General features: G+C 46.2%; 1 protein-coding gene across 2 annotated transcripts; it reads right to left on the bottom strand.

Annotated features, from left to right (window-relative positions):
* Positions 1–4,042: 4,042 nt before the first annotated feature.
* On the bottom strand, positions 4,043–18,616 carry BMP2 (bone morphogenetic protein 2). 2 transcript variants are annotated; one of them, XM_063125311.1, is made up of 3 exons: positions 18,314–18,616; positions 14,558–14,913; positions 4,043–5,796 (listed from the first exon to the last, which is right to left on the bottom strand). In XM_063125311.1, exons 2-3 carry the CDS (start codon positions 14,907–14,909, stop codon positions 4,952–4,954), a joined length of 1,197 nt encoding a protein of 398 aa, XP_062981381.1. In that variant the 5' UTR covers positions 14,910–14,913; positions 18,314–18,616; the 3' UTR covers positions 4,043–4,951. The 2 variants fall into 2 exon arrangements, with proteins under 2 accessions (XP_062981381.1, XP_062981382.1); XM_063125312.1 differs by having other exon boundaries at positions 4,043–5,793.
* Positions 18,617–26,947: the final 8,331 nt, after the last annotated feature.

Genomic DNA, 26,947 nt, shown 5'->3' with positions numbered 1-26,947 from the left:
ATAATAAGCTGCCCTGAGAATGAGGCAGGGGGAAATGGAAGCCCCTTTCATGGTGGAGGGGGAAACTTTTCTTTTCTTACCTCCTAGAAATTAAAGGACCCTTTTCAGAATTCTATCACATTTTCTTCACCATTATTTTTTGTGGTGGCTGCATTCCCTCCCTTCAATGCCCTGGAGTGATGCTATGGGGCATTGTGGAGGATGCAAAATGAATTATGTGTTATTTCAAAAAATGAGGCATGGGAAACAATAGCTCTCAGCCCTACTTTGAATTGTCATGGAGTCACAGAATAGGCATGATATCCCATTGAAGCAATTGAAAAGTGACACTGTTATCAGTTCTATCCACCTGTTTTAATGGGTCCTGATTCATGTGCACATGCAACCTCAATCTGGCTACAAATGAATGGATTGGTGTTGGGGTGTGTGTGTTGTGTGTCTGTTTTTAAAGCCTACTAATCCTGCTTTGGCAGTGTGACATTTTTGATACTATAATGAGACTAAGATGTTAGGCAAGAAAAAAAATATATTATTTTAATGGAAATTGGTTTGTTATGCCTGCATGCAAGGCTTCATGGAATCTGTATGTCTTTCAGAAGTGTTGCAAGTTGGGTTGGCTTCTGGTGGCTAGAGTTAAAAAAATGATTTGGAGGGGGTACATTTTAGCAATTCATTTAGTAAGTCTCTGTCCAGTTGCCTTTAATAGGATGCCCAGCAAACCTAAAGTCTCCACTCCTGCAGTTCCATCTTCTTCTTTGTTTAAGTTGTGAAGTTCCCAATGTACGTTTTTGCCGGTCTGACCACTACAGTTCTGCTTGAGCACGATGGACAATCCACTGTGACCTCATGTCATTCATTCTTTGGAAGAAGCTTCAGATAGACAAGTTCTGCGAAATAGGCTGGACAACTGAGAGACTGGTCCATTTCAAAATCTCACTGAAGCCATGTCTATGCCTGCCTTCAGCAGATTTTGTGTTGCAGTCCGTCCCCTGTCCCCCCTCATACTACTGGTCACTCAATCCAGGAAAGGATTGAACCTGCCCATGAAATTATTAGGTTTTCCATGCAAAGGCTCTGAATTCACTTGTTTGTGACTGTGGGCCAGTTCAATTATCCACATTGTAGGCTTATTTTCTGTTCATTGTGGCATTGTGTGTGTGTGGTCATCCATCCATCCATCCAAATTGAATATTGGGGTAGTGAAGCAGCAAGTGGAGCATTCTCACTAGAAACAAGGCCCAGATATTAATTTTAACACCCTATCACAAACATTTCTAAAAGACAGTTTACAGTGATGCAGTAGTTTGGCATCTGGGATCATAGAGAAGCAATCAGATTGATCTATTATTATTATTATTAGTAGTAGTAGTAGTAGTATCCCACCTTTTGCCCAGTGCTGGGCCTCAAGGTGGCCTTACAAAGTTTAAAACATACATTGGTGGGGGGGGGGGGACACTTCAGTGGTCAATCCAGGCTGACACAAATATCATGGTGAATGGAAAATGAGCCCGAAATGTGTGAAAACTTATCAGTATTTACTAAGATACTTTGCTAAGGTTTGGGGGTGTTTGTTGCTAAGGAACACAGAGTAATGAAAATTTCATCTGTACCTTAGCCAAGAAAGAAAGAAAGAAAGAAAGAAAGAAAGAAAGAAAGAAAGAAAGAAAGAAAGAAAGAAAGATTGATTGATTGATTGCCTGGAAACAAATGTATAAATTCTTCCTTGTGCTTAAGTGGAAATCCTAACATCAGCCCTCTCAAGGTCACCTCAGATAAGTTATTGCAAGAAAAACTACTGGCTTTACATGTTAAGTTAGCAGCACAAACCATGTGCACTCCCATGAACTCCTTGAAGAAAAGATGGGATGTAAACGGAGTAAGGAAGTCAGGGGTATTGAATCTCTTTGAGGCGGAGAGCCGAATTCCATTTCAGAGAAACTCTCAGGGTTGTATTCCAGTGGTGGGCAGGGCAAAAGGCAAAGAGGACATGGTCAAAATATCCCCACCCCACCAAATACCAGCATATTTTAGCTTAAAGCTTGTACTGCCAGTAACTAAGCCTTAAGAGAGGTATTTCAGCATTTTAGAATGGGAGGAAATGACACAACAGCCAGGCAACCATCAAATGATTGATGGTTAAGGGAAAGGGGGTGGGGCCTTTTGGGGAACCCCAGAGGGCCAGAATTGGTCCCCAGGCTTGAGGTTCTGCACCCCTGAAGTTGCTAAATAAATAGAGAACAATACCATTCAATCCCCATCCTTCCACCCATCCCACAAACACTGTGTTGTGTATTCTAGTTTATATTAGCAGATACAACTAAGGCTGCTTGATTTTGAAGAAGGTGAAACTGAAATGCCTCCAGGGATATAGCTTTAATTTAAAATAATCATATGGTTTAGTGGACACCTAATAACCAGTTCTCAAATCACTTAAGTGAAATTATTCCATAGTGCATAATTTCAGGAATGGTTATGACATTATCAAAACAGACTTAGCAGCACAATTCTATGCACATCTATTCAGGAGTAAATGAAATTGTGTTAAATGGGCTAACTCCCAGGTAAGTAGGCATCTTGTGCACACTCACCTGGAAGTAACACCTGTTGAACTCCGTGGAAATGGGACTATGATGAATTATGCTGTAACTTCATTTTGCCTTTTGATTTTGGTGCTGCTATAGATTCTTTCCGGTTTTAATATTTGACAGGATCTTCCAGTCTATTAGTAGGTGGGTCTGTGTGTTCTTGTTTTATGTTTTATCCATTACATGCTCTTAGTCCATGTGATACATGTTTGGGGGGTGGGATGCAGATAGAAAGTTCTGTGTCAACAAGTGGAAATGTTATGGTCAACCAGTGGAAATCTTATGGTAATTTGAGCAAACTCATGCTCTCACACACACACCCCACACAAAAAAAACAAATATCCTGTCATAGCCTCATAATACAGCGGGAACTAATGTATATCAGTGTGTTTCTTTCTCAAATCATACAGTCAAGACTATTACAGGGAATGCAGGCTTGCCAGGATCATGACCTTGAGTGTGCACAACTTGTGATAACTTATGTGAACCATCACTTGCCTGCTGCCCCATCCACAAGTTCTTCATCTCTCAAGTTTGAAGTATACTTTGTGCCACATGCATACGCACAGCTAGTAGCCCTGAGGGCTTGATGTTACCTCCAGCTTCCAAGATAGTGTACCTCAGAGCTGCAATTGCTGGGGGCAAACAGCAGGCAGGGGTAATTCCCTTCACATTCTGTTTGTGGACATCCTGGAAGCTCTCATGCGGAAGCAAGAAACCCTGCTCCACTGTAGCTGGCACATGTGGGCCCATCTTTATGCTCGCATATCCGAGATGAATATTGCTCTATTTTAACTTTGACCTTCCTAGAGGCTTTACATATGTGGGGAAGGGAGTTATTTGGCTACGGTGCCCCAGTAATTCCTCCCATCTCCTTTGCATGCGTTTGACATTCCAGTTAAAGGGCCAGTTCCAACATGTAACCCTCCCAATATTGTTGGACTGCATCTCCCATCAGTCCTAGCCACCAATGGTGAAGAATGACAGGAATTGCAGTCCAGCAACATCCCAGAGTGCAGGACACGGAATAACAGGCTCAAATTACAGGATGTGATTCTGGCTGGACATCAGGAAAAATGTCCTGACGGTGAGAGCAGTATGCCAATGGAACCAATGACCTAGGGAGGTGGTGGGCTCTCCCACACTAGAGGCATTCAAGAGGCAGCTGGACAGCCATCTGTCAGGGAAGCTTTAGGGTGGATTCCTGCATTGAGCAGGGGGGTGGGGTTGGACTCGATGGCCTTATAGGCCCCTTCCAACTCTACTATTCTATGACTCCATGAACGTCTGGAGGACCACGTGTTCCCCAACTGTGATACAGAGCGTAAGGGGCTTGAATGAGGCCTGAGTTATCGAGGAGTCTTCCATATAGTACAGCTCCGTCATTAAACAAGTGTTACTTAGTAACAAAGAAAATCCACCTCCCCAGCTGTTAGGAAAGGTGAATAGAAATAAGCTTTTAAAAACTGAAGAAATCTGGTCTTTTATTTAATATTTGGCCAGGACAATGGATTCCAATGGATGAACTACTTAAAAGGGGAGGAACAGCATAAACATTTTGCTTTTCTGTAGGTGTGAAGGGGCGATGGGGCGTGGGGAGAGGAGGACGGAAAGAGAAGTTTTCTATCAGCCCAGTTGGTGGTCACATCACACCTCCATGAGGAACAGCAGTTCTATTTCTACTTGTTCGCCAATGTCTGGTTCTTATCCAAAAGCTCCACAGCGAGAGGATGCCAGTTTCTCATGGACTGGGCAGCCCACCCTGCAACATTCCTGAGAATTGTACAATATAATCTTGAGTCAGCAGGGTGGATTAGCCACTTTTCATTGGACTTGCACTTGTGACCTTAACAGTAGAACTGCAGAAAGCAAAATGCGTTATGCACCTTTGCCATAGTAACCCTTTCATGTACACATTTTCAACTCATTTAAATACACACAACGGAAAACAGCTACCATTTGTTTTAAATTATGTACAAACCCTATATTTTTTCTTCTGCTTTTTTGATTATACATATAAATACAAATTAGCTATTCTTCTAAAAAGTGGTTATAATAGTAAATAAATACAAAATAAGAATCTGACCTTTATACTTCATGTGCTGAGGGAAAGGGGGGTTATACCCATATAAAATGTACAACTAAAATATGTTTAAAAATCTTTAAAAGGAATAATTCTCTGATTAAAATATCTTTCCTCGCTTTTTTTTCTGTAGTCATAAATAGATTTTCAAAATAGATGCGTTTAATTCTCCATTTCATAACATAAATAAGGTCTTCATTGGAAATATTAAAGTGTCAAGTTTTGTTTTTGTGTTTTTAATTATTATTATTTTGTATTTGTCCATTATATTTTGCTGCTGCCATCAGCGGCAACCGCAGCCCTCCACAACCATATCTTGATAGTTCTTTAGTACAACCTTTTCATTTTCATCAAGGTAGAGCATGGAGATTGCGCTCAGTTCTGTCGGCACGCAGCAAGCTTTGGGGATTTTGGAATTCACGGAATTGACTAGAGTCTGAACAATGGCATGATTTGTGGAGTTCAGGTGATCTGCCAATGGAAAAGGGCAGTCTCCATGGCAATAGAAGGCACCATAACCCGGCGGGGCCACTATCCAGTCATTCCACCCTACGTCGTTGAAGTCCACATATAAAGGGTGTCTTTTACAATTGAATTTATGGCGCTTGCGTGGTTTCTGCTTTGTCTGACGTTTCTCTCTCTTATGGAGAGGATGTCCCTTTCCGTCATGCCCAAAAGTTACTAGTAACGGCCTGATCTGAGACCAACTGGCATCATCCTGATGCAACGACCTGCTGATTCTGACGTGTCTCTTGGACACACTGCTCTCTTTGTCCAAGTGCACCACTTCTACTACAAAACCGTGGTTGGGTTGTCCATGTGCAATCCACCTCATTATAGCTGGCGTTACATCAAACGTTTCCCATTTGCTAGCATTACGATGCACCAAGCGGGTGTCCAGGAGTCTTGTGACAGGGTCCTTGGAGGCCTCTCTCTCCGGCTTTATGATTTCATAAATATTAATACGGTGGTAATAGCTGCCATTGCTTTCAAAGGCATCTTGGATGTGCTCCCGAAAAACCTGAAGCTCAGCTGAAGTGATAAACTCCCCATCAGGGATTGACGCTAAGTCAAAGAAGAAACGCCGGGTTGTTTTCCCACTTCTTTGTGGAAGCTCTTCCAGTGCTTCTGATCGAAGGGAGGAAAGCAAAAAAAAAGCACAATCAGTAATTTAGATACTACAGGAAACTTTGAAATAACATGAGCATAAGCCAACACATGTTTACATTAGGGATTTGAAGGGTTGTGGGGGTTTTTTAAAAAAATGTTGCTCTTGTCTTTATTTAAGCAAGCGCAGGAAGCATGATGTTATAATGCTTCATTCCTTATCCTGCGCATAGACCTAATAGGGCTACTTGGTGAATTCCAGGAGGTCGTAATAACGGGGAAGAAATGTGAGGCATCACTTTGGAATTCAAGGGCATTAAAGAATTTTTTTTTAACACTGTGGTTAGCAGGGGCCCTGTGAGTGTAATTAAAAAGTGACTAAGGAACAAGAAAAGGGATTGCATTTCTTAGATTTCTTCTTTTTTAAAAAAAACAAAACCCACCCTATTACAGCTTTCAAGTCAGTCTCCCACAATCTGTTCCCAAAGCATCATGCCACAAGTGTCGATTTTCAAACCTTACTATCCGAAATCTTGTATCTTATTTTCAAACCCCTTTGCAAAGCACACCCAGTCATTTCAAGTCAAGAGGGCCCTAAATAAAAAAGTACATGGATGGGTCTAGTCATTCACTTGAATCAGACCCAGGGTGGGGCTGGCACTGCAATGGCCTACACCACAGTCTTACTGGCATATTAGAGCCAGAGTGGTGTAGTAGCTAAAGTGTTGGACTGGGAGTCGGGAGATCCGGGTTCTAGTCCCCACTTGGCCATGGAAACCACTGGGTGACTTTGGGCCAGTCACAGACTCTCAGCCCAACCCACCTCACAGGGTTGTTGTTGTGTGGATAAAAATGGAGAGGAGGAGGATTATGTATGCCTCCTTGGGTTCCTTGGAGGAAAAAAGGCAGGATATAAATGCAATAATACATACATAATACATAATATTGAACCATGGGGGGAGGGGCATTATTTTGGATATCCTTCGCTACAGCTGCAACCCAGTTTGGCGAGCAAGGCAAGCTCATCACCAGGGCAGCCCTATTATGAACAGTTAACTTCAAAATATGGGGCATGTTTTAGGATGTTTTGAGAGTAGAGCCTTCTTGCTCTTCCCTAGAAATATTTCAGCTACTAATTGAACAGTTGAATGTTCAAAGCACATCACCTCCATTATCTCAATTGTCTTTGCTTATAACCCCATATGACTGGTGGGGGACAGATAAACCAGGGTGTGCCTAAGGTTACCCACTAAATTCAGGGCTGTACTGAGGTTTGAACTGGGGTCATCTGCTTATCGGTGGGTTGGGACCGAAAATTGGTTTGCAGGCAAAGCTAAGAAGATCTGAAGCACAAATATAATTTCCCTTTGGTTCTATAAACAAAATTTTATTTGGGTTCTAAGGGCCTGAGTAGGAGGGTAAAAGAAGTAAAGCAACTAAAGCAGAAATGGGGGGTGGGTGGAGTTACAAAAGAGAGAAGCAGAAAGGCAAACTTATGTAGGGGGGAGAGAGAAAAGTGCCCCCCCCCGGATAGAATATTGGGATCAGAGGGTAGGTTCTGGTTCTGAAAAACCATTCCCAGGTATTTTGGAGGTGCAGATTTTAATTCTATGAAAAGTGAACTGCTTCGGTTTATCGTTTATATAACACCGAACATGCCATGTAATATTGATGGTATGTACAATTGCAGCCAAATATGGTTATGTCCTTTAGGATTGGAAATAATATGTAAGTACATGAAAACTAGCAAAGAGCAGTGGGGAAAATGGCTGTTCCCCCACCCCACATTTCCATCTTATTCCTGGGGCGCAGTATGGGATAATCTCATCCTCACAAAACCTCTAAGTCAGGCTGAGAACAAGTAATGTGTCCAGGCCACTCAGTGAACTACACCAGGGGTTAACAACCTGATGCCCTCCAGATGTTTTGGACTACACTTTCCATCCGCCCCAGTCAGCACGGCTAATGGATAATGGAAGCCCCAAACATATGGAGGGCCCCAGTTGCTTACCCCTGCACTACATGATAACAATATAACCACACAACTAGGTTGGATCCAGACTTAGTCATGCTTAAGAGTAGATCCACCGAAATCAATAGAACTTGGGTTAGTCTTACCTAAATTAAGTCTCATTGATTTCATTGGGTCTACGCTAAGCATGACTAAGTCTGGATCCAACTCATTTTTTTGAACAGTGGAGGCATATGTGTAACAACTGTGGCTAAATCTAGGCATAGTGTGAATTATTTTTACATTACTCCATTAGTGTATTTGGTTGGAAGTCTCGCTGATTTTAATGGACGTTCAGATGTCCCCAACCCTGGTGCAGCTTTGGAAAGACAGCAGTAATTCAAAAACTTCTTTTTATTCTTGAACGTCTGAACAATCAACAATTTCACAGGCTTTTCACTCTGGTCGCCAAAGGTCCATTTGAATACTTGCATTTAAGGCACCTCAGCCTTCCCTAGCCTGGTGCCCTCCAGGTGTGTTGAACTGCAACTCCCATCGTCCCCCAGCCAGCATGGCCAATGGAACTCTGCTGAGTCACAGCCCAACACTTCTTACCCACTTCAGGTTGGTAAGGCGGAAGTACATAATAGTTAAGTAACATTAGGAAGGCCAAGTGGCAGCTCACAAACATTAGCAAACTTACTGTAAGTGATTTATTCTAAATTGGGTTTGTCTCATGTTTCTACACCCCCCCCTGCTTGCACCATCGCCACATGTGTGCCTGCGCACGTTGAGTTCCTCTCTTGTAAGGCCAGCCCTGCCATGCAGCAGGGTGAAGCAACCTGCTTCAGGCAACACCCTGGGGTGGGAGTGCAGCTGTTACATAAAGACACCACGGCAAGACTTTTTCAAGGGTTGGCCTTAGGGTGAGGGTGGGGTATCTGGGCTCTCCAGTAAGCAACTTTGTAAGCAACTCTAAAAATGCTAGACAGCTAATGGAACCATTTCTGAGAGAGGCAGCAGAAGATAAACCAAAGTTTCTCCAGTGTTTTCAAGCACTATTCAGGTGTTCGATGTCTGTAGTCAGGAGATGCACGAGGAGAGGGAATCCTCTCTCTCTATAAAAAAACTCCTCACAGATGTCTTTCTGAAGAGAGCCTCCTGTAACAGGGGAGACTCTCCACAAAATTGAGAACCTTGATTTCCCATTGTTCTTAATCGCACAGATACAGGAGGGTCTCTTCTTCAAAATGTCACCCTCCACAAGTACAGGGTGATGGAAATGCACAAGGAGAGATCAGGGCTGCCATGCTCCCTCTCCTTTTACTTTCCACAGATATGGAACGCCTGAACAGGGCTTCTGTCTGCACTCTTTCCTGTCACTTCCATCCACCTCTAACCCCCGCATCTCTCCCCTAAGCCCCACTCCCCCCCCCCCGGTACCCCATTTCCTCATTCTGACTTTAGGGATATTCCTCTTTCTTAGGGGAGGAATATGGCTTCCATTTTTTTTATCCTGCACTCCTTGTCAGGCCCTCTCCTTTCCTCACCTCCATGATATTCAAGCCCGTCCGAGTACATCACGCCCCATTTTGGGCCTATCACTCTCTTCAGACTCAGACCCAGCCTTCTTTTAAGTCCCTTTCATTTCAGTCCTCACTTCTCGAGCTGCATTCCACTTCCCCATTCCCGCCCTTCCCCACCAGGTCCCACAACACCAAAGCAACAGCTCACCCAATGGCTAGGGAGGGTTTACCAGAACAACAAGCCATGGCCAGGCAGTGTTTACCTCACATTCCACTGGTTTTTAATTCGTGACCTGCCTACATCGCCTGTATCTTAATTCAACACTTCTCTAAGTGCCCTTAAACTGAGCAAAACAAAACACCTCACAAAAAACTCCAAACCTGAGTTTGGTCTTGTGATCCAGACAGACAAGCAGCAGTAGTCATGTAAATTTGAATCTAAATAATTTATGGTATTTTAAATTGTTAGAAAAAGTCATTATTTTGGTCAGATTCTTAAAAATAAGTTTAGCATTAAAGAAGTTTTCCTGTGATGAAAGGGTCATTGTCCAGACCCACCCCGTGGACACCTCATAGCACATCGATATTCAATCCAGACTTAAACCACAATCCTATCCATGTCTACTCAGAAGTATGTCATACTGAGTTCAATAGGACTTATTCCAGAATGTGTATAGGATCACACTGTAAGGCTGCAATTCTGTACATATCTCCCTAGGAGTCTATCCCATTGAATCCAATGGGACATACTTCCAACTACACATGGTTAGGATTGTACAGTTAGGTACACTTAATCCATTGCAACCAGTGGAAGAAGTTAGTCATGACTAAGGCTGCTATCCTCTAACCAGTTTCCTGGAATAAACTCCATTGAACTCAATGGGACTTACTTTAGAATGGACATGTATAAAATTGTCCTGCAGTTTACGCCCCATAGATTTCAAAGGAACTAAAGCATGACTTATCCTGGATTCAACCCATTAGGTTTCAGCCCGCCTCACACTCCCTCTGTGCAAGCTGATGCAACACAATTAATTTGCAAAATGCTACAACTATTCCATTTAATGAGGGCAGCTTCTGCTAACAGTTCGCACAGCTGCAAGATCTACAATGATGGCTCGGACATGGCAATTATGCCACACCCTACATATGTGTGTTAGTTTATACATCAGTTCAAAATTGTGTGGGGTGGGAGCAACGACAATAGCCAATATAACTAGCGAGACCTGGATTCTAATCCCCACTCAGCCATGAAGCTCACTGGATGACTTTTGGCCAGCCACTGACTCTCAGCCCAACCTACCTCACAGGGTTGTTGTGAGGATAAAATGGAAAGGACGAGAATCATGTATGCTGCCTTGGGTTCCTCAGAGGAAAGGTCAGATATAAATGTATCAAATACATAATTCAAATAAAATATTTCAGAGCTACATGGCTGTGGGGAAAGGGTTACCTTATGCAGTATGAAATGTCAAAATACATAATTAACAACAGCGTTAAGGCATAAGACACAGATAATTTGGCGTGTCGACAAACAATGGCACACAAAAGTGTTGCAATTCCTACCCTCAACAGCTGCCAAATTAGCATTAACTCAATTCCTTCCATACACTACGGATTCATTAAGTGGTCACACACATTTAAAGCTCATAGCCAACACAGAGTAGTGGACACAGGACCACCTATCTTCACGCATGCCTGTCACCAAGATCTTCCACTGAGACCCTTTTCTGGGTACTGCCATCACCCAAGGTGCGACACCCAAGGTAGAGGCAGCAAAACTTTGGAAGCTTCTCCCCAGGGGGGCTCACTTGGCACTTATAGTTCATATCATTTCATGAACATCCTTTTAATTTTTTCGGGTTGTTTAAATCTAAGCTGTTGTTTTGAGGCTGCCCTTTTCAGATTTGTTGCTTTTTGTATATTGTTTGTTATTGTTTTCATTTAAATTTTCCGATTATTATTTTTCTCGTAAGCCACCCTGGGAATTTGTTTGAATGGCATGGTGGAACTTTCCATAGCATGTAATGCAGCACTAGACTTAGATCAAGGAGACCTGAGTGACAAAGATTACTGGACAGCCTACAGCAAATCACTACTTCTAAGCTTAGTGTAATCTCCCTTACAGGGCAATTGTGAGGCTAAAGAGGGATAGCCCCACATACTCCACCCTGAACTTCTTGGAGGAAGGTTAGGTTACAAATACAATAAGACAAATTTTAGAAGTGATAGGCTATCAATAGCCAACCCTGGGCCTTCTTTAGTCCATAGCTGCAACATGAATGCTCATGACTGGCTCAGCTCATGACATCTATAACTAGATGTTTATGTAGGTGGACCAAAACAGAAACGGGGTGGGGGTAGGGCCCACCAGGCTGAAAGGGTCCGTGTGAACCGCAAAACTTCCAGCTCTGCACTGACAAAATGAGGGGCAAAATTCACATACGTGTTTGATTCTAATTAGTATTTGGAATTTATATGAGTAATGAAGTGCACCAAAACAGAGGACTGAGGAGTTACTCTGTTGGTATAAGGAAGGTATGAGTTACAATAACTAGACCGACAGCACCATCCTATACCTTTCTGCTCAAAATAAGCCCCACTGAGTTTAACGAGACTTACTCCCAGGTAAGTGCATACAGGATTGCACTTTAAAATACCTGTCAGCCCTTCCCCTCCTCCCAATCATGTACAATATGTGTGTAGCTCTGAATAAAGACATATTTTGGCTGTATGTTCTCCCATTCATTCATTTTACATTTATACACAAAGCAGCATAAACCACAATACAAGGTTAAATTACACCATTAATCTCTTGCCACATTAAGACTTCTTATTAGTTAGCATAATCACAACTTAGGCCACTCCCCTTGTACTCAAACTTAATTAAACCTAAAATACATATTTATGTGTTTTCCTTTGCCATGCTAACTTTATGCTACATAACGTGTTCCAATGTGCTTTCCACTCCACTTTTTACAATAAATTTACGGCACTAATTGAAAAAAATGAGCCATTGTGAGCTTATAGCCTTGCTGCAGTAAACAATAAATGAGTGCCCTTGGCATGCTTATGTGTATTGCATTAAAGTAAGTGAGGGTGGGATGTAAACCGAACACAGAACAAGTAGCTCACCTTTTGTGGGACACTGTTGTTTGTTCTATGCTTATTAGCTGAGAAGCCTAGCTTGCTAATCACAAAAATTGTGTTTAGGAAGGTGAATGAAATGGAGAAGAATCTTGGGGTGACTTTTGGATGTATGTTAAACAGAGATTGCAAACAGCAAAAAGAAACAATAGTTTGAAAATTCAATATAAAAGATCAAGCGCTTTGCACATTAGTGCTCTGGACAAGTTTGTTCAAGTTTAAGGAGCTTTGATATGAGCACTTTGCATAAAATTTCAGGAAAGATGCCTTTAATTTAGCAAAATGGCCTAGTCCTAAAATACAAGGATAAGTGGTAACAGAGTATCTGAACAGTGTTTTGCATTAACTCACAATTGTTCTGTCTCTGTTAAGTACATATTTGCCTGTGGCTTTTAATCTGAGTGACCTAAAGCCCCAGTTGCCCATGAATTCCAGCGGACAGCTGCTCTAAAAACTTATCAGCCTTGCTTTCTGAAGGGTTTACCTTAGGTCTACACTAAATCTAGATTTAAAGAGAAGACAAAGTCATGGTGGAGACAATACAATTGATTGTTAAATTGATCTCTCACGGGGATTAGATAGGGATTAGAAAACCTTCCAAGTGACCCTATAGCCAACTGTAAATTAGATAGACTTTTTCCTGGTTTTTGGACTCTGAAAGTTAAAGTTATTGGTGGGAATTCATAATTTGAACAGATTATGTGAGTTGTCCTCCAACCTACAATAAACTCACTTTCTCTTCCTCTAGAACAACCAAGGTCATTAAAAGGAAAGCAGAATGAAAGAAAGAAGAAAGGAAGGAAGACGCACAAGGTACAGAACAAATACTTAGCTGAATTAGAAATACACTCTTGTCACTCTCTAAATGTTTAATGAAACATAACCTTAGTAGTGACTAGGATTACTACCTATTTAGAGAAAAATGTGACAATCCTTGTACTCCGCCCCATTTTTGCTCCAGGTTGTTTCATACAATCGGCACACGCATCACCTGAAGCAAAAACTGAGCTCACAGAATCCTCTAGGCAAATGGACCACCCACAATCTTATGCAAGCACAATAGAGCAAGGTCCTGACTCTTCAAAAGGGACAGAAAGAAGATCTTATTGCCATTGCAATGGCAGTGCCAGACTCAAATTTCAGAAATGCATCAATTCTTTTTTCATAAAAGTAACTTCTTTTAAAAAGAGGTTTTATAATAATTGACAGTGGTGGTGGTTTTTTTAATTTCTCAACATTCAAGGCCATGTTCTAGAGCAATGCTTATTATTATGAAGGTTAGGATAGAGGAAGCCTAGTGTGTCATTGTTTAAATATTATGTTTTACACAATGTCCAGTTGGGAGATCCGAATTGTAATCAGGAGCTATTATAGGTCTTCAGCAGCAAGACTTTCATTTCATTTAGGAGTCAAGGGCCAAGTTGCAAGCACTGAAATTGACATGATACAAATTTCTTCACACATGCTTATTTCAAAAATCACATTGGGGGAGTGCATGTTTGAAAGCTTCCCCCCTACCCAGTCAATAAAAGCATTCCTGCATTGAGCAGGGGGTTGGACTCAATGGCCTTGTAGGGCCCTTCCAACTCTGCTATTCTATGATTCTATGATTCTACGATTTCACATTAAAAGCTTACTTACTGGAAAGAAGATTAAGCTAGTTACCAGTAAATGTGGGTAAGGTTGTAGGTTAAGTGTTACAACCCTGGTTCATTTTTAAGATGTCCAGGCAGGGCTAAATCGAACTGTGAGAAGTCAAGAGGCGTTTCGGTAAAAACCAACGTGGTGGGAATATTTTACCTCATTTATTTCTGACTTTTAAATGGCACCTTTTCAAACTGGCTGATGAAATTTAAGTGAGGTGTTTGAATTTCAAGTGTTGGAGTTTTGATTCTGTCAGGCAAAATAGATGTGACCACCACTGTTTGGGGTACATCTGGGAGGGGGGGGTTGGGGAGGGGAGGCAGGGATCCACACATATAAATTAGATAACAGGGAATTCACTATTTAATGACAAGTTGTGAATATCAAAATGCGTGAATTAAAAGTTCACACATACTCATCTTCCAAACATCTTGGCCAACCTTGAATTAAAATGCACAGGTTGCAAATCTGGGCTGGGGCAGTGAAAGCTGGTGTGGAACCTTCTCCTACTTACCTTCATGGTGAAAGCTCCTGACGGTATTGGCCCTGCTGGTCGCCCTCTCCAATTTATAGTCCATGGCCATTGGCTTCTGACTTGTGTGCAGATGGTAGAGTTCCAACATATAGGGGGGGACAATGGCGTTCTTGCTTGGAGTGGGCCGTCGCTGAAGCCCAAACATATTGAGCAGGCGCAGCTCAAATTCGTGCAGAATCCCTTCCGAGAGCTTCAGTGGAGCAACCTGGCCCAAATCGCCACTGAATCGTCGCCCGTCGCCCACCTCTGGGATGAGGCTGGCCGATCCACCCAGCAATATGTGATAAAGCAGCAGCGCTAGTAGAGAACAGGTCCTGGCAACCATGGTCATCAACCTGTACACACAAGGGTAATGTCAGAAGGGTAAGTCAGCATAAAATGATCTGGGAAATAAATGCTACAGAGTAAAACTCCTACAAACAAGACTCGGTGATATCAACGTTCCTTAGCTGCTGCTTTCCAAGGCCCTTTCTACACCTAAGGATTATCCCAGGGAAATGGAGGGATCCTCCCTGCCTGCTCCCGGGATCCCCTGTGTGTCATTTACATGCACAGGGATGATCCCGAGACAATCCCTGGAAATAAGGCAGGTGTAGAAATGGTGCCAGTCCCAGTACTTGAAGTGTGAGGGCTTTCCCCATCTCCTTAAAAGTCAGAATTTTGAAAAGGAATCCTGATCTCAATGGGAATGTTGATGCTGTGACTTGAACTGCGGCAGGATATTGTTTCTCTAGGGTAGGATCTACACAACAACTGTAAAACTGTTTATAATAGTAGTGACACCCCATATACTTTCCAAACCATTTTCAAAGTGTCATATCCTGCTTGGTGTAGATCTGGCCTAGGGTTACAATCCCTGGAGTAAGGTGAAATCCACCAGCACAACTTGAAGTTGTCCAAGTAGATTAAGCTCGGTAGGAATTGGTATTTTGGACAATGGGAAGCAAGTAGCTAAAATGATTCTGCAGTTGAAAGCATAAATAAGGCCCAAGCCAAGACAAAATTCCACTGACAGATCCTTTTAGTAATAGGTTGAGAAAACTCGTTGTGCATGCTACACAGAAGCTATTATTCCTCATGGAATGGAAAGTCACAGAAGACGATATAGGTAACACACAACCTGTTCTTCCCCCATTGCCAACGTCACATGGTACATTTGGTGCTCACTGGCACAGCAATATTTTGGAAATTTCCCAAGGGGGCAAATGTATGCAGGATTGTTGCAGCCACCAGCCTAGATTTCAGCAGCTCACCTAAAATGCCACTCTGAACTCTTTGCTGGTTTTGCATCCCTTGCAGCAAGATACTACCATGTTAGTCTGCAATGGGGGTGGGGGGGAGTGTTGGATGAATCCACAATCACAGGAATTGTGAGAGTGATATCCATGCCCACCTTGTGATTTCTGGGCCGTTCAAGTGCAGCTGTTCACTCTATAGAGTAAATGGAAATAGAATTACTAATGCATAGAGAATCCACAAGCATATCAGTACATGCCGGGACAAAGGCAGTGGAGATACTGAAGAAGGCAGCACTGTGGGGAGGGGTATGTTTGTGGGAGGGAGAGCGTCATGGGACTGCATCCTTGTGGGGTAGCCTCATAGGAGTGTTTGCCAGCCTGCTGTTGAAGAAGGCAAGGGTGCATTGCTTTGAAGCACAGTTTACATGTGCAAAGGGGGTGGGGGAAGTGATTAAGAGGAAGGAAAGTTAGCAACAAGTACAGTTATGGTGTGGCTCTTGAGGAAAACATCACTGGCGGGAGCCTGTTTCTTTTTGATTCCAATGAGCACTTAGCATGAGGAACTTCTAGCCCCTCTGATCAGCAAAGCAATGGGTTTAGTGCTCTAGGCTGCTGATACTCCAAGGGCTCAGAGTGGGCAATAATACCACCGAGGCAGTGATACAGTCTACCAAGTGATTGTAGATGACTCTCGACTGTAGATGACTCTCGAGTGCAAAGGTGGGTGTGCATAACCCCATTAAGATCAAGTGCAGCTGTATGCTGGACTGTGACCTGGCACTGCTTCTGTTCTTCAGATAATAAAGGGGCTTAATCCTTATCCATACTCTCAAACCTCTGTTCTTAATGCGCGAAAATTTCATTTCATCTCCTCCCTGTCTCTCCGCCTCTCCTCTCCTCATTTCAATAGCTTTTGGACAAAGTGTAAACAGGGCATCCAGGTACAAGATTGCTACCATTGCAAGAGGGATCTTCATTCACATAAGCTGTATTCTATTCAAGTATCGTGCGAACACATGAGCTGAGGGAGAACCTTGCTGTTGATTCAGTTAAGCAGAACCAGAGAGCCATGTATGCGACCCAGCGTTTTGTGAATCGGTTGTTTCATTCACAGAGAGATTACATCAGAATACATTTTCTGAAGGGGGTGGGCCATAGCTTAGTGGTAAAGCACCTGCTTTGCATTGAGAAGCTCCCAGGTGCGATCTCTGGCATCTTCAACTAGGGCTGGGAAAGAATCCTGTCCGAAACCCGGAAGAGGTGCTGCCAGCCAGTGTTGACAATGCTGGCCTAGATGGACCAAGGGTCTGGCTCAGTATATATAAGGCAGCTCCCTATATTCCTATGTTTATAGAGTTGTTCAGTTTCTCCAGTTAAGTTTGATCTTCTCCTTTATGCGATTCATATTTATTCAGTCGAGTTAACAGATCCTATGTAACTGTTTGTGTCCTATTCAGTGATATGGAGGAGATATTATACATAGGTGATGGGCTTTGAGGTGGGGGGTGGGGGCCAGGGAGGACGTACACTGCATACTGTAATGTGTTGAAAGATTTCAAAAGCGCGAGACTAAACACAGAGAACACACACACTGAGTGGGAAGGAGGAGTTCAGACTTGGGATAGTAGTGTTCTATCATCACACATGGTTGTAGTCAAAGGGAGTGTGTGGCGGGGCAGATCCTACAACTCACAGAGCAAAGTGGCAAGACTGAATCAAGCAATTTCAGTTAAGGGCTGGGCCAGCCTCACTGCACATCAGCGCATGCTGGAAGTGGGACCCAGCCAGGACCTACTGCAATTTCATAGAAGCAGGAGTAGGCGTCCTGCTGCCCTCCAGATGGTTTAGACTACAACTCCCAGAGTCCCTGACCATTAGCCATGATGGCTGGGGATGATGGGGGTAGTAGTCCAAAACATCTGGAGGCACCAGATTGCTTCCTCCCTCATACAGGATGCCGGATGGCGCAGAAGCCCACCCATGACCTCCGAGGTTACATCCCCCAGCATACTTCATGATAACTCCAGGACACTTCGCCTAGATCCATGAAGTGCCCAGATACTTGCAGCAGCAAATTGTGGGGTTTTTTTTTTTGGGGGGGGGGGGGAACTGTGCAGCAACTCATCATGAGGCAGAAGGGGGAAAGGAACAAAGTGCTAGGATCCATGTAGCACATCAACTACAGGGTGATGTGTAGTTGCACAGGGTGGGGGTGGGGGCAGGGGGGGAGGCTCACAGGAGGGTCTGTGGCCCTGAAATAAAAGGACAGTTCTTTGAGCTGATGAATACGGGCTCTTGGGAAGAAACGCCACTGATATTGTGGGAGAGATGGGTTGTGCGTGGTCAACAGTCGGGGGGGGGGGCGTTTGTGGGGACTCCCCACAGGAAGCTCCCCTAACAGGTGCTGACATCTGCCCAGTTCCATTCCACACAAGCCCTCCGTGCCACCCTCTCGTCCTCCTCCACAGCCCGCCCCCCCCCCCCCATCTCCCGCTACCTTTTAGGATCCCGCCGATCGCCTAAGAAGCAGCAGTAGCAGCAGCGGCGGCAGCACACTCGGCCACGTCCATTGAGCCAAGCTCCACATGGAATGCTTAGGCCAGCCGATCCAGCGGGGCTCTGCGAGGCGTTTCTATGTCTGTCGCCGTCGCCCCTTCCCTGGCTCCGGCCGCGGGACGGGACGGGACGGGAGGAGGGCAAGTCCGCAGTGAGGAGGAGGAGGAGGAGGAGGAGAGCAAGCACCGGGGCGAAGTGGAGGCGAAGGGATGTCACGGAGGCGCTCACGCGCTCAGCGCTCTCCTCCCAGGGAAGCTTCGCCCAGCCGAGGACAAGCGCTGCCTCAGCCGCGGGACGCTCTAGTTCCTGCGCCGCGGCGGCTGCCCCGGAGCGCTGCTCGGCGAAGCTGACGAAGAACACATCCCGGCGGGTCTTTCGCTCTCTCTCGGAATCGTCAACCTGGGCGCGGCGGCGGCGGCGGCGGCGGCGGGGACGGGGGTCTGCTGCTCTCGCCCGCTGGCCCGTGCCGACTGCCGCATCACTCCAGGCTCCCCGGGTGCCGAGGCCCCGGTGCCGAGTTCGGGGGAAGCGCGCGCGCCGCCGGCGTCCTGCTCCGGGGCCCGCTCCGCCTCGGGGACATGCTCAGGGGTTGGCGGAGAACGAAAGCCCAGGCCAGAAAAGGAAGAACGAAGGGAGGGCGGTGTCCCGTGCCCACCGGGGCGCTTGGGAGCCGGCGCCCCCGGCGATGCCCCCTGCCCTGGGACGCGCGGCTGCTAGCGAGGCGCTCCTTCTCGCTCCTCGGCGTAAAGCAGGGCTCGCGGCGGCCGCCGGATTCCGGGCTCGATCCCGCCCAGCAGCGGCTGGGTCACTTTTGCCTTCCCCTGGCTCGCGCGCTTTCGTGCCTGAGTGCGGAAAGAAGCCGCCGCCGCCGCCGCCAGCGAGCGAGCAGCGCCCAGCTCTGCGCGGGGTCAGCCCGGCCGGCTCCCCCGGTCTCCTTCCTGCCCGAGCGCCGCGACGGCAGCAGCGAGCTCCCCGCCTCAGCTCCGCGCGCGCTGCTCGTGCGCTCCCTGCTGCTCCGGCGGCGGCGGCGGCGGCTCTGCTCTGCCCTCCTTCGAGCTCGGCGTCCGGCTGCGCTGTGCTCGGGGCCGCCTGGCTCTGGGCCGCCTCCCCTTTCGCTTCGGCTTGCGCGGCGGCGGCGGCGGCGGTGATGTCACGGCCGCGGGGGGCTTGAGGCTCGCTCGCCAATCACAGGGCGGCCTGTGTGGGAACCGGGAGCCAGCGAGACTGGCGGGGGGTGCTGAGGAGTGCTGCCGCGGCCGCCGCTGCGAGGAGACGGTGCGGAGCGGGCGGCTTTTAAAGCGAACGCCGCCCCCTTTTCCACCTCCTCCCCCCCCCCACCGCGCGCTCCTAGGAGCATTTAACGCGGTCCTCTCTCTCTCTCTCTCTCTCTCTCTCTCTCTCCCCAACTTTCCGGATTAGGCTCAGTAACGCTCGCAAAGGGAGGGAAGGAGAAGCCGCCGCCGCTGCCGAGGTTGGCTGCAGCTGCCAAACTCCAAGCCGCGATACTCTTATTTTAACATCCTGCCCCGCTCTTGGGAGAAGTGCGGCGATTGCGCTTTATTCGCAGCGGTCAGTCGGCGGCAGCAGCCCGGCCCCCGGCGGACATTTCAGGGGGGGGACCCGTTCCCCGCCCCACCCCACGCGCAGAAGGTCTGGGGGAGAAAGGGCCCCCCCACACACACACACCTTTGGTCCTCCAGTGATGATTCTTTGCGCCGCCTCCCATGGAGAAATAGAGTTCACTTCCATAAGTCACTTCCAGAGAGCTTCGGCTATTGGGCGGTATAAAAATGTAATAAATAAATAAATAAATAAATAAATAAGTCCCAAAGTTGAGATTTTGAAATGATCGCGGCAATTGGGGGCAGGAGAGGGGATCTGTCCGGTGCGATTTGGGGGCTGCGCGCCAGCTTTGGAAAGGAGCGCTGCCTTCGAGGCTGCTGAACTCCTTTGGAGTGGCTCCCCTGGCTCTTTGACCGCGATCCTAAACTCGCTGGCTCGTGAATCAGTCCCCCAGAGACTTTACTCCCGAGTAAACGCGTTGAAGGTGACAGGCCATTTTGAGGGATTTACTACGTACAGCAAAGTTCAGCGCGCCGAAACCCATCAATGCGCTAAAACCGGCCCGCTAACGTGCAGCGCAAATCCCCGAGAAAGACCCACAACGTGTCCCGTGGGACTTCTCCCTCCTAGGTGAACGGGCACCGGATCGCAGCCTCCGCTACTTGAAAAGGGCTTCGACTTTGGGCTAGTTCGGAAGGGCTGTTCCGCTTTACCCGTTCGGACTGGGGAGGAGAACGGTTTTCCTTCGGGTGGCCGCGACCGAAGGCCTGCAGAGAGACAAAGGCGGTTCAGACAAGATGAACAATGATCCATTATAGTGGCTTTTGTCTATAAGGGAAGAGAAGTAAAGTAATTCGCAAGTTGTGCCTCTAACAAATCGGATTAGCTTCGTGCGGTGGGTGGGATTTAAATGTTTACTGACTTTGAGGGTGTGAAGGTCAAAGAAGGAGAATTGGTGCATTTTGAAAGAATCCAAACACAGCAGAAAAAGAAAAGAGGGTATAGTTCACCTGCACGCCGACTATCATATTCTGTGGGCTATTCAACAAACCACTAGGATCCCAGAGAGGACGCAAAAAGGCTATTTCTCCAACTTTTAATGATCAGACCCCAGAATTTGAAGAGTTGCCTTTGTTTGCGCTCCAACACTCCTTTTAAAATTGCTCGTGCCACATCAGTATGGTTTCAGACAATCCAATGGCAGTCTAACTTGTCGCATTCGTTTCATTGGATCTACTCTAAGTAGGACTAATTGGCTGCAACCCCCAGTTTTCTCTTGGTGTATGTTGACTTTTCAGCTTATTTATTGCGTCATTATAACAGGCTTCCTCCAAGGAGCTCAGAGGGCTTATCCCATTTTATTCTCACAACGATTTTGTAAGGCAGGTTAATGTGGACAGAGAGTCACCTGCCAAAGACCAGTCAGCAAATGCTGTGGCTGAATGAGGAGGGATTGGAACCCAGCACTCCCAAAGTCCAACACTCACTACGTCACACTGACACTTGGTTGTCTAAAGGGGGTCCGATGCATGATGGCTTCCACTCCCCACTCTCATTATCCTAATTGCAGAATTCAAGGTCGTCCAACAAGTCTTACAGGCATGCTTACTCAGAGGTAAGTCCCACTGCGTTCATTGGGGCTAGCTTCCGGGTAAGTGTGGGCAGCACTGACAATCACTTAGGACTGAACTCCTTTGGAAAACCCAATTACACTTGATTCTCACCATGTGGCAACTGCAAAGGCTAATAAGACACAACAATGGAAAATGTGTCGTTAGAACCTATCCAGGATCTCTGTCATTGGAATTCTAAGGCAGTGGCACTGTCAGGACAGGCTTTGGAGCAGACATCCAGGGCCCCTTTAGCAGAATGAGCAAGAGGCCCTTTGAATGCAGCAGGGCTGGTTAACCACATTTTAAAGTCAGAGAAGAAATACACCTTGCCGTCTAAAGAGGAGACCTGCTCTCACACACAAAGAGCATTAAGTCCAGTGTCTAAAATCACCTAAGTGTATCATTGTTCTATGACATCATACCATTTGGAAATCACTGGTGTGTAAGTGACACCGTATTGTTGTGGGAAATGACTACAAATTGTTCTGTTGCTGTAACGGATAAACACAAGGACACACCATCCAGTATCAGCTTCTGAACATAAAATGCAGAGCAGGTGATGTCCTGATTTTAACATGTAAAGTGATCGATCTTTCATCCCTGCTGTGACTAGTCATGATTTTACAAATGGGTGAGCTGAGAAAGTTTGAATGGGTCAGGGTCCCCCAGTGGTTACAGGGTTTGGATGGATTTTAATACCAGCTGTACAAGGCCAAAGATCATTTTGTGCCCCAGTTGTTGCATTCCGTCCAGTACAGACCCTCATGCTCTTGCTGTTTGCCCCTTCACCATTGGCCAAATTTGCAGTTGGGACTGGTGAGAAGCTACCCACCAGCCAGGACATCAGTGCCTACCAATAAAAAGCAGGGGAAAGCAGTGTGAGTATTCTCACGGACATCAGTGTGATCTGGATTGCACCATGCAGGGTAGGACCCAGCAGGAAGAAGGTTGTTTCAAAAGATCCTTACAGCATTAAATGCCTTTTTGATACCGAAATGTTTTTAAAAATGGATCCTTGAAAAGCAACTTTTTTTTTTAAAGGACTCAGAAAAAAGATCTCAGAGTCGATTCAGACAACCATTTCCCCGTTGCCAGATTACTCTTCTTAATTCCCCCCCCTGTTCACATCACAGTGAAATCCACATGAAACCTGTCCTATGGAAAGGCACAATGCCTTCCCCAACCTGGTACCCTCCAGATGTGTTGGACTACAACTCCCATCATTTGTGCTGCCTGGAAATGGTGGGATTTGTAGTCCAGCACCTCTGGAGGGCATCAGGTTTAGATTGTTGCCCAGTGTTCTCACCATCCTTCTGGTGGTTTACAAACAGCTGCTACTCTGGGGTTCTCCAGAGGAGAAGGCTGCAGATGAAAGCCAAGCTTCACAGAATGTCTACCGTACTTTAGACCCCCTATAAATAACATCGACAGCTGGAAAAGCCTTCTTTCAGCCTCACCAAACATGAAAAATGGCAGAGTTCTAAAAACTGTACTTTTTTTTGAGGATATGACCTGTGGTTCTCCACCCCCTTTTCTGGGATGCAGGAGTTTATTTTTACATTTTTATTTTGTTTTAGAAATGGCTGCCCTCTTGTGGTGGAAATGTATCAGAACAAGAAAGGAAAGTCCCAATTAGATGTGTTTGATGCCAGCTAAGTATGGTGATTTACTTCAGTTAATAAGCCTTTTTCCGCTTGCTCTCATCTCACTCGTGTGCACATAAACCTGTAATTGGTGTGATCATTACTGTAACACTTTAGAGCAGAGACTGCTCCTGTGAAAACCTTAGAATTGGTATGGGTAGAAAGAAGGGAGCTCTTAAATAAAACTATAAGCCTCACTGCAGACTTCCCACCCCCTGCCCCAATTATAGCCATATTGCAGCCTTCTAAAACCAGTGGCTAAGAAAGATGTCAAAATAGGTAAGGGACCAAACCCTCTTGGGAATTCAAGTCCTTCAACTACTGCATAATAATTTCCCCCAAGCGTGTTTAGGAACATAGGAAGTTACCTTATACTGAGGCGGGCTCATTTTAGTCTGTGTAGCCCAGTTCTGCTGACACTAACTGGCAGCCATGGCTCTCCAGGGTTTCAGGCAAGAGTTTTTCCAGCCCTAACTGGAGATGCCAGGGACTGAACATGGGACCATCTGCATGCAAAGCAAGGGCTCTACCACTGAGCCACAGCCCCTCTGTATAGTATGAATCACTCATGATCTACTTAAGTGGGTCCAATTTTTCATTGCATTCTAAGCAAGTTTGATGGAAATGAGACCCCAACTGGATTTATTTCCAAATGATAGGTTTAGAACTCGGGTTGTTGAACAGAGTCTTCCTCTTCCATTTCCCTCCAGCTCACTTTTTCTGACACTGCTTTGCCTGTTGCAGTTGCTAATGTGGCACTACTAAGATGGTCTCCACCTTCAAACACTGCTTAGGAAAAATAAAGCCATGACCAAGTCCCCATTGTTTCAGCTCACTGCAGTTTGTAGGTGTCTTCAAAATGCACATTTCTCCCCCTGGCTTGGGTTGTCAAGTCACTGGGTTTAAACTGGAGCTTCAGGGTCTCCTGGGGCAGAAGTAAAATCTCATGATGGGGGATCAGAATCAAAGGTGGGTCGGTGGGTGGGCTACTTTGGCTTAAGAACATTTGCCATTTACTTCCCCATTCATCCCTCATGTCCACAACACACATCAAAGCTCTGCCCCCGCCCCCAGATGCCATCTCCCACCCATCATTAGTGCTGCTCCGACCCCACCAGGCTCCACCCCAGATCTTATCAGGCACTACAACCTTGGTTCCCCAGATCTCCCTGCATAGTCTCAGGGCAAAGCCCCAGGAGATCTCTGGCTGGCTATGTGCCTGTGTTGCCATATTCACATGTGCCTTGATCTCTGTTGGATTGTGGCCAGAAGATAGCTGATCCTTGGAACACTCTTGTTGGGGGGAAAAGACTACAACAGAATTTCCCAAGCTGGTGGGCTCCAGGTGCTACAACTCCCAGCATTCCCAACCAACCAGGCTGACGGGGGGATGCTGAGAATTGTAGTCCAAAGCATCTGGAGGGCATTTGTTTGGGGAAGGCTGATCTAGGAAGTTCTGTTCAAGAACTGAGCCTGAGACCTTCTGTGTGTTGGTTGATTGTTCTGTCACAGAACTATGCCACATCCCAATCCTGTAGACTGCCAATGAGTATGTGAGTTAGGTTTTGAACAACTGTCAGCCAAAACCTATGGTTTACACTCAGTACCAGCTCAAGGTTTTGGAAGGTCATTGGCAAGACACCCTCAATGGGCCTGCTCCCTCAATGTACCTTCTCATCGCCATCATCTCAAGGAGGTGGATTGATCCACCTCCTCTTTTTCATCATTGCTACTACTTGCTTGCATGACAGGCAGAGGCCAGATCTACACCAAGAAGGATGTAACACTTTGAAAACGGTTTGAAAATGGTATATATAATGTGTCCTGGGCCCAAACAGTTGTCAAAACTGTTATAACCCGTTATAAAGCAATAGTGTAGATCCTGCCCCAGTGAACAAGGACACAGTGGCCTCTGCTTCTCCTCCTCCTTCTCACCACCAGTGTTGTCTGGGCCAGAGCAAAAGGCAGATGAACAAGCAGATTGCCATGGTGAAGAGGAGGAGCAACTCCTGGGGTGGGGCATGTCAGGGGGGCCTTTTGAGGTGTGCCCCCCTCAGCAGATGCCCAATTATACCTACCATTGGCCCTGTCTAGATGTTGTACTGAAGGCGCATGCATGCACCCCAAGTACGACCCCAAAACGATAGTGTAGACTACAGCCAGAAGAGACGGAGGAGGAGGAGGAGGCTGGGGAATCCGGGCGCGTCCTTGCCGCCGCCTCCGCCTCCTCCCCGCCGGCCTCCTGCTGCCGGGGTAAGAGCGACCCGGGTCGGAGAGCTCGGCGGAAGCGGAAGGCGAGCTCTCCGACCCGGGTCGCTCTTACCCAGGCAGCAGGAGGCCGGCGGGGAGGAGGAGGAGGAGGCGGCAAGGACGCGCCCGGATTCCCCAGCCACCTCCTCCGTCTCTTCTGGCTGTAGACTACACTATCGTTTTGGGGTCGTACTCGGGGCGCATGCATGCACCTTCAGTACGACGTCTAGACAGGGCCCTTGACACTGGCTCCAACTCTGTGCACTTTGGGCCCACACACCCCACCTTCTGTCATACAGAGCTGGCATTATTTCTCAACTTCATTTGATGCCTCATCCCCCTGGTTGGCATCCATTTCTAGCCCTGGATGAGATGCTCTAAAAAAACCCGATGCCTGTCAACATGGTTGTCCTGGGTCCCAACATGATTTTGTCCAGACAGCTGCAATCCACCTCAGGAGCACTCCACGTGGCACCATTCCCCCCCCCCGCCCCAATGATTGTCTTCAAGTCAAAGAGACAGACAGAAAACTAAAGAGCACATTTACAATAGCAGCACACTACCAGCAGTGGGCGAACCAAAATGCATTCAGGCACCGCAAAAAGAAAAGAAAATTGGGGAAGAACAGCTTACTGTTGAGCTGTAGAGTGGCTAGGTCTGATGAGGCATTGTGGGAAAGTAGGTGGAGAAAAGAGGGGGGAAGCCTGCAAATGTGGAAAGAGAGATACGCTGTGATGCTAGTGAAAACTTATCTCAGTATGTGCAGAGTATACTGAGGAAGAATTCATTAAAGATAAGTTTTCACTAGCACCAGAGCATGTCTCTCTTTCCGCAATTGTGGGGAAGTAAACTTATTTGTATCAATTGGAACATTATTTGTTTCCTTTCGCAACTTCCAGTCTATCCTGGAGGTTGTCAGGGTGTTTTCAGGTTAAGTTGCACCTTGATCAAAGATACCTAGCAGTTGAAAAGGTCAAGCATTTCAAGCTGGATCTATCATATCTAAATGCAACTGGATCCATTCTGGCTCACTGGACCACCTGACTTCATTTTTCCTCTTGCATGAAGAAGGTATGACGTAGAGCATCCAGGCAGCTGGATCTTGACCACAAGATAGCTAGATCTGAAAACTGCCCACAATCACGTTTTGCTCCAACATGGTCTTGAATCCGCCCCGTGCCTCTCAGTGAATATGTGAGTCATGGTAGTTGTAGCATACCCCCCTTCAGTGTGCTGTTTTAGGTAGTGCTTAAATTTGTGACATTCTGACCAGCTGTATTTATCTGGTGTCAGTTTCAAGTGGATCCATTGGGCGTGCAGATGATGTAAATCATTACCAAAGTAACAATGGCCACAGAGTTTACACATCACTGACATTAAATGAACACTTCGGCATCTAACTTCCTTTGCAGCTTGTTTGACTATGGACCATGCCAGGAAAAAAAAAAGTCCTTACCTTAACATCTGATACCCATGCCTGGTGCCTAGGCTATATCACATATCCTG

Source organism: Elgaria multicarinata, chromosome 4 (genome assembly GCF_023053635.1).
Source record: "Elgaria multicarinata webbii isolate HBS135686 ecotype San Diego chromosome 4, rElgMul1.1.pri, whole genome shotgun sequence".
Taxonomy (NCBI): Eukaryota; Metazoa; Chordata; class Lepidosauria; order Squamata; family Anguidae; genus Elgaria; species Elgaria multicarinata.
This window is presented reverse-complemented; position numbering and strand designations above follow the sequence as displayed.

Excerpts from the sequence above, each read along its gene's own strand:
- BMP2 (XM_063125311.1), bottom strand. The coding sequence starts at position 14,909 with ATGACCATGGTTGCCAGGACCTGTTCTCTACTAGCGCTGCTGCTTTAT. Across the intron at positions 5,797-14,557 it reads CAGGAGCTTTCACCATGAAG|AAGCACTGGAAGAGCTTCCA; the intron begins GTAAGTAGGAGA and ends CCCTTCGATCAG.